The 8,230-nt window shown below is 39.7% G+C and overlaps 1 protein-coding gene across 5 annotated transcripts in view; it reads left to right on the top strand.

Annotated features, from left to right (window-relative positions):
* The first annotated feature begins 5,798 nt into the window (after positions 1-5,798).
* The window catches only part of LOC141809804 (SWI/SNF-related matrix-associated actin-dependent regulator of chromatin subfamily E member 1-like), a 12,613-nt gene continuing 10,181 nt past the window's right edge, over positions 5,799-8,230 (top strand). For 2 of the 5 annotated variants that reach the window (XM_074696998.1, XM_074696996.1), the window contains exons 1-4: positions 5,799-5,913; positions 6,501-6,558; positions 7,576-7,619; positions 8,229-8,230. The exon at positions 8,229-8,230 is cut by the window's right edge and continues 97 nt beyond it. In XM_074696998.1, the coding sequence (XP_074553099.1) occupies positions 6,552-6,558; positions 7,576-7,619; positions 8,229-8,230 (53 nt within the window). In that variant the 5' untranslated portion in view covers positions 5,799-5,913; positions 6,501-6,551. Of the gene's footprint in view, positions 5,914-5,986; positions 6,116-6,500; positions 6,559-7,575; positions 7,620-8,228 lie in introns of those variants that run through there. The other 3 variants (XM_074697000.1, XM_074696999.1, XM_074696997.1) reach the window with 2 other exon arrangements.

Raw genomic sequence — 8,230 nt, 5'->3', positions numbered from 1 at the left:
GATTTTGTACAATAATGTTTATCACCAACTCCAAAAGTTTGATTTAGAGAAAATGATCCTGTTTCCTGGGCTAGATAAAGTCCTTCGAATCCTAAAAGTCTGATATGTTTATCTCAGATCTCAGAGCAACATTGGTTTTATTTCACACTTGGTTGAAAATAAGAAAAAAATGTGAAAAAAGTGTTTTTACCACTTTCTTCCTGAATCAAATGTTCAGATGTGTTGTAACATGGAATAGCCCATTGAATAAGAAGGGAGGGGGAGGACCCAAAACCATCATTACAGATTAAGCCTTTTGATGGATTTTGAAGCATGTGAAGTAAGATTTAGAAAAAAAAAATGCTTGCAATTGAAGAGAACTTTATAAATCAGTTTTTAAGAGATGCTTTGGGGACCCCTGGGAATATTGGGGCCCCAGGCAACTGCCTGTGTTTGCCTAAATGTAGCTACATACGCCCCTGCATCTAGGGAAACTCAGTGGAAAATGATCCTCTCAAAATGAACTATTTGCCTTATCTCTCTAATTGTTCACTCTTTAATTAATACATATTCAAATTTCACCCATCACAAGTTTGGAGTGGAGTTTCTTTGGTTTATTTTCATTTTCTGTAAGCTTTCCACTGGTGTGTACCTCACACACACACACACACACACACACACACACACACACACACACACACACACACACACACACACACTTGGTACAAACATATAAAGAAATAAATGAATGTTAAATAGACATACAGTGTGTAATTAATCCTGATAGGCCCTCCAAGTGACAAAATGAGCCGATGTAAAGCCAAAGCGTTTCCATAAAAACATGCTGGCAACCTGTCAGAGATCGGCGCCTGGCTGCCCAAACACATCAAGCAGACGAAGAGGGAGAGGTGACATTGCTGGAATGAGCGATCCTGTGTCAGGTTTAATTTGTGCAAATGTACAGAGGTGTGTGTGTGTGTGTGTGTGTGTGTGTGTGTGTGTGTGTGTGTGTGTGTGTGTGTGTGTGTGTGTGTGTGTGTGTGTGTGTGGCAGCCCATTACTTGTATTGGCTGTAGAGGAAGAATAAATCACAGCAGACAGGTCCAGAGGTTTTCCAGTTGACTTCCTCCCTGGCCTGCTGGCCCTCTGCTCTGCATGTACACGTCCATGTTTGAAATGGTTTCACAGGGTTGGCTCACTATGTGCCTGAGTGGGTATTTACCTTCATCCTCTCCTCCCTCTCTTTGATTTTCTCTGCCTTTGCCAGTAGAGGGCGCAGAAGGAAAAGGTTTGCAATACCAAAACACAAGACCCAGTAAAATGAGATCATTCTGTCAGCACAACAAACCTTTCAAAGTGCTCCACATGAGACACATCAACATCAAGGGAGGACACGTTTAGAATTCATAAAACCGTGTGTCTAATAAAAATCAGAAAAGTAAGAAAACGGCAAAACAGAAGTTGTGACAAATGTCCCCACCCCTCTCCAAGTTGTTGGCTATGAATACAATCCTGACCAGGCCCAGGAGCTTTTTGATTGTCTGAATTTTTTCTCCTCTCCTAATCTAGTTTTTTTAGATAAGAGGTTAAACATGTGAAATGAATTAAAACTAGTGTCACTTCCCCCTAAAGCTACAAACATAAATAAGACCACAATGAACCCGATGTATCATTTCTGTTTCCAATCTCAGCGCCTCAATCTGCTGTGAGGGGTAAATGTGGCGCACTGGCTTTACTACACACTGCTCAGACTCTCGGTTCACATTTTCCTCAGAAAAACCTAATATGAGGTGATTTGGCTGTTCAAAGAAAAGGATTTATTCAGTGAAAACTCATCTCACACAAGAACTGAATAAATCAGTGGAGAGGTAAGAGGTGCCAGCAAAAATCCAGAAAACCAAAGTCCCAGGAACTCTTTTTAAGTGTGGATCCAACCAGCACCAGCTCAGTACCCTCCATGCTATCAGGCTAAGGGCCTTTATCAAACTGCCCCCACACTCTCCCTACCCACTACCCATTTATTTGCGCATCCACCACATTAAGGGCCATCCCAAACCGATCCGCGGGGAGGGGTAGTGGTCTATAAAACCCTCCAAAAGCGAGTATGCACGGATGCCGACTCGCTGAACACGTGCAGCGCTAATTTGTGTCCAGTGTCAGCCATGGAGGAAGCAACATACAGATGTAAGTTCCACACATGTGTCTGCACAAACACTGTTAAACTAACACAGATATTTAATGATTGTCATGCAGATGTTCACAACTTCAGATGTACGTGTCATTGATTAAGGTCTGCCTTGCATTTGTTCAGACAGTTCGTGTTTATTTGAGTGTTTAATATTTACAAAAAACAAAATAATCCATTCAAGCGAGAGTGAAACATGAAAAACCCTCAAAAAAAATGCAGCCAAAGAAGCGTGGGAGTAAGTTTATTTTGTCTTTTGTATGTTTTCTTTTCTTTTGTTTTATCTGTTTCCGCTTGAGAGAGTGAAGTTTCTGTCCCAAAGCTGTATTTATACCCTACACCCTGATGAAGTGAACTTCATTCAGCTGCGAGTGTGACTCCGTGACGGAGGGGGAGTGTGTAGGGGACGGTCTGAAAAAGGCCCTTACTGTGCGGCAGCATACCTGTTTCCTGTGTCATCTTTGCTGATTAGCCTCCTTCAATGTTTTACTGCCCTCTACTGGTTCGGTGGTGGTTTGTAGCCCTAAATCTTTTTGCCATTGGATCTCTGATTTCCGGCATGTTTAAATGTATTGATTGTATTAGTACTGACAGCAGGTCATTCCCTTAGAGCATAAACAGCTGGTCTGTGTCATTTAGAACACAGACAGTCTGTGCCCTCTGTGTAACATCTCAGAGTATGACAGGCTCTCATATCCACTTTGTTTACTCCTCACTGACGGTTACAAAACTCAATCACAACAAAAAATTACTTTGCTGTAAAAACTTGATGAATTAAGTTCAGCGAACATCTTTTGTAGTTCTCCTGACCTTTTTTATAGTTCCGATTATTTGACACTTTGTGCTGAATTAACTTGACTCAGTCAAAGCAAGATGACTTGAGTGAGAACCAACAAATTATTTTTTAAAAGTGAAGGTGAGTAGTCCTGCTCTTTGTCATTTAATAATTCAGAGTGCAAAAAAGGGTGCTTAGAGCATCTTTGAGGGCATATCACAGATCTGTTTTTAGGCTTTCTCTGCTGAGTGTTCAGAACAGTACATTCTTCATTTAACTGAACTTAATGTGATAATTGAGGAATAAGTTTTTCATTTCCAAAGATGGAAGGAGACTGATTACTACATTTGGTATCAGAGCTTCTAACAATGAACTTGTGGTCTGGCAAGGACATCACTTCATGGAGGTGTAAGCTAAAGTCTGAACCTACAGGATGTTTTTAAAGGACTCCGATCAGAACGCAAAGGCGTAACTGCCACCTCTCCTCTCCCAGCAGAAGAACAGAGCTAACAAAACCACAAACACCAAACCACACATAACAATCTCTAACCAAGAATTTCTTTTTCAAAAATGAGAAAAAGTTGATTATTTGTTTTTCTACATGTTTTTAAAACCTTCATGTTTCTGTGCATGCTACAGAACGTTTACCTGTTTACCTTGATACGAGAACAGAAGTACAACAGATCAAGATTAGAATCAAATTAAGCGATTTCAGACAGCTGAAAGAAGAGTACATGACAATGTTTCTAAATTCACTGACAGTGAAAACAAACTAGGAAGAAAGACAAAAAGAATTCATGTTTTTTTCTTTTCCTCCATCTTTTCTTCCAGCTTGAAGATCTTCCCATCAGACTGCTTCCTCCATGTCAGCGTCACATATGATATAAAGCAAATATTTAATTTTACATTTAAATTTAAATTTTAGATTTAATTTTTGTTCTTCCCACTATGGCAGACAAACTGGGCTTTGAGATCAGAGGGCTGATCGTTCCATCTGCCATTATTGGCTGTCATTACGGGGCTCTCTCCTTCCCAGCCAGGTTATTTGGTTCCCCCTGATTCCAGTTCCTGATCTGGCCTCTCCTTCACCAAAGCACCCCTCCTCTTCAAGTGACTGCCTCCACCAAATAGCAGCTAAAAGGAAATCTGTTACGTGATGTGCATGAATCTCATCTTTTATATTTATTTATTTATTTATTTATTTATTTATTTATTTATTTATGAACCTTTTGATTTGAAAAAAACCCTCATGCAAAGGTCAGATAGCACAATGGATTTATTACCTCAGGGACATGGGATGTTGCCAAAGGTCAATCATTCACTTTCAATATTCTTTTTTTTTAAGATTTGAGATGAGTTTTGTTTTACTTTTCTTTCTTTTTTATCCTTTTATTAACGTATTTTAAAAACAAACAACAAGACAAAAAATCCTTAACAATGTCAATCTGTGGTGCTAATACAGAGTCAAAATCAAATCAGTAAATTTAAAGAGAATAAATAGAGTTCAATGTGAGATTCTTATTCCAGGAGCAAAATTAAGTCCAGTACGGCATCTTTCAGCACTGGAGTGACTTTGCAAACTGTTTCAGCTCATTGTTCCAACCTACCATATGAGGATTATATATTTGCATCTGTGAATCAAATGATTCCCAACAACATCAAATTAATTACCAGAAACTCTGTATTTCCATCCTACATAAATACTCCTGGCTGTACAGTGGCACAATGGTTAGCGCTGCAGCTTCACAAAAAAGATTCCCAGCTTGGCCGGTGGGCCTTTCTGTGTGGAGTTTGCATGTTCTCCCCGTGCATGTGTGGGTTCTCTCTGGGTCCTCCAGCTTCCTCCCACAGTCCAAAAACCTGCTCACCAGGTTAATTGGTCACTTTAAATTGTCCCTAGGTGTCAGTGTGTGTTAGTGCTGCACGATTTGGGGAAAAGGTGCGATTTGCGATTAGGTGGACAATATTGCGATTGCGATTGTGGTTGCGATTTAATAAAAAAAGTTGTGTCATGATGAGTCTACAGACTTGCTTGGTTATCATGGAGAAAAATCTGAATTGCATGTGCTGACATTGTGATTGCAATTGCAATAACCTCTTTTGCGATTATGTAATTGCATGTGCTGACATTGCGATTGGGATTGCGATAATCGTGCAGCCCTAGTGTGTGTGTGTGTGAATGGTTGTCTGTCTCTGTGTCAGCCCTGTGACTGACTGGCGACCAGTCCAGGGTGTACCCCGCCTCTCACCCAATGACAGCTGGGATAGGCTCCAGCCACCCATAACCCTGAACAGGATTAGTGTTCCAGAAAATGAATGAATGAATGAATAAATACTCCTGATTTGAGTGACATCACTGTTAAAGGTTGCAAAACAATGCTGTTAGAGCTGAGCCACTTCTAAGATGCAAGCCTAAAATCAAACACAATTTGATACTGCAACAGTTTCAACATCCTGTTCACAAAATCCACACAAGATGTTTTTCAAATCAAATTTCAAACGAAGGAAATGGTTCTATGAGTAGCCTAAATGTTATTTAGAATTTTGAACACAATTTCTTTGGCTTTTGGTAAAATTGGAAATGACAGAACCCCTTCCCTTATTCTCTTTGCTTCTTCACTTGCGAATTCTTGTAGGACATGTTTCTCCTCAGCTCCTTAGGATCACAATGTAAGTGGTTCTGGTGAACTTATTTGTAAGATGCTACATAAGAAAACACCTTCAACAGAGAGTGGTTACATCTTTGTCTTAGCAGAACCTGGGATGGCTTTATCGCTTTTTTATATTCCTGCATAGAGATTTGATTTGACCTGACTGAAATGGACCTTTCTTCTAGCACTACACACTCCAGTCCAGCTGGTGGCGGTAAAGCGCTCGTGCGCAGTAACCGCCGTGAGGACAGACGAAGAAGCCGAAGAAGGCGTGCTGGAAAGGCGGAACAAGCGGCCCTGCAGAGCGAACAAAGGACGGCTGAGTGAGTGCTATTTATGGTCTATCTAAAGTATTCACTGTAAAAACTGTCATTTTCACAGTTTATCACGGGGGAATTTATTTCAATGAAAGAGTTTTCGTTTCGTTATTTCACTTAACTAGCTAACCATTCTCCCTGAACCCCCATTTTCCCAACGGTAGCGGGAGCTTGTATTGTCCGTTCGTGTTAGCTGGTTGATGCTAAAGCAAGTTTAATTCAAACACTTATTATGTGCCTGCTAACCCCAGAGGTGTAAACCAGTTAGCATTAGTGTACGATTAGTGTTTCTAAGCTGAAATAACACGAATGATTGTAAATCTACTTCCAACAAATTGAAGTCTTACCATTAAAGGAGGAATACATTGTTCTGTTGTATTAGCGTTGAGGCTAGTCAGCAAGGCCAAGCCGGGGGAGCGAACTATTCAAGCTTAGTCAGCCATTGTTGTCATGAATAGTCCGAAGTAATAATCGATCTCAGTCAGTTGTGATGTTTTAGATATTACATGTTTTCCGTGAAACAAATGGTTTTGTTTTAATGCAACACATCCGATTAATTTGACGTCCTACGGTGTTCTGCTGATCTTGTCTAGGTGGATCGATATGGAAATAGTCTGCAGTGGTTAGCCCAGTCTCAAGCAACGATGTCAAGTAAGTAAGCATGCATACGATATTATTATTTTTGAATTCTTTTTATTGTCATCATGTTTTAATTTTCTTAAAAATCTGTTAGATTCAACGTAAGGGAGACCATATTTATTATTTTCGTCAGTGATGTGGTGTCAGAAAAATGTGTCCCCAAACTATGTGACAGTAAATACATGAATACACAAGTCAGTAAATGATAACCAAAAAAAAAAAAAACTTTACAAGACACAAAGATTAATGTAATACAATTATTCAAATTAACTGGAAATAAAATTGAAGTAATATGGATTTGTGTTACATTAATTCATCATTTTTCTTCACCAAGATATTCTTCCCTTTCTCTGAGGCACTTGATGGACAAACAAATTTACCAATTAAATTGAAACAAGATATAAGTAAAGGGAAAGAGAAAAAAAAATGCACATGCTATCATTTTGTATTTCAGGGTTATGGGCACATGAAGCATCATGATTAATTTTACATGGAGCTCAAGTAAACAAGTAATCTTCAAACCTTGGGCCCAGATTATATGAAAGAGACTGCACCAACTTCCAAGTCCCAGTTTCTTTATTGTTTTTCAGCCAAACACTGAATGTTAAGTACTGTGTAAAAGATAAGACATCCAGGGTTAGGGAAAACAAACAAAAAATGTATTAGCAGGGGCATATTATGAAGCCAGTTGCAATATATGCCAGAAATCATTTTAGCGTGGAATAATTTGTAATAAATATGCTGTGTGTGTGTCCATATCCACTGGTTCTGCTGTGCAATTGGTAGCAATTGTTCCATCTTTGAATATCTTCTAAAAGAGCAGGTAGAATAATAAAAACAAAAGCCATAAACTTGGTTTTTAACAGTGATGCTGGCCAGAAGTAGGAGTCCTCGGCTAATTTGTATTATTTTTTGCAACCATCCACATTTTAGGTCTTATGAAAGAAGAAACTTATATCTCTAAACAAGTGCACTAAATTGGGATCATAGCTTAAGAAGTTGTTTTTTTAATTTGTTTTTCTTTCACAGAACGACCATCCTACGCCCCTCCCCCACCCCCTGCCCCAACAACGGTAAGAGGCTGAATCTCAGCTCTCCTTCTGATTTATTGTGTATTGGCCTGTTCTAGCTCTGTACTCTCCCCCAGGTATTTTTCCCTCTGTCTCTCCTGCTGTCTCGCTCCCTCTTCCTCTGCTCCGGCCTCTTCCTCTCTGTTCAAACAGAGTGTACTGCAGATTTGTTCAGCTTTCCCATCATCGCTCTCACTCCTGCTTTCTACCTGTCATACCACCACATATTTGCTACGGGAGAACACATTTTGGGGGTCTGATTTCAAAGATGATAAAAGTGAGCAAATGTGTGTTAAGTTACAGAATCAACACACTTGTTTGTTCTTCTTTACATTCAGCAGCAGGGCACAGCATCATGTAAATGGGGCTAATGAATGCAAACTGCTTGATAAGGAATTCAGATGTTGTGCACTCACTCTGAATGGCAGCCTCTAGCCAGCTGCCGCGTTTTCTTGAGCTTGCATGATGACTCCATAAAAAAACAAACAAGTAAACCAGTTTACATATATTTCCACGTTTCTCCCCGATTCACTTATTTCTGTTGATTCCGCTTCCTCCTCTTGTTTGTGAGCCATTTCTCATTCGTGTTTTGTCTCATTTGTCTTCCATCAGCA

The sequence above is a fragment of the Halichoeres trimaculatus genome, unplaced genomic scaffold (genome assembly GCF_033239565.1).
Source record: "Halichoeres trimaculatus isolate MK-OKI-2021-1 unplaced genomic scaffold, fHalTri1.1 fHalTri1_scaffold_20, whole genome shotgun sequence".
NCBI classification, from domain to species: domain Eukaryota; kingdom Metazoa; phylum Chordata; class Actinopteri; order Labriformes; family Labridae; genus Halichoeres; species Halichoeres trimaculatus.
This window is presented reverse-complemented; position numbering and strand designations above follow the sequence as displayed.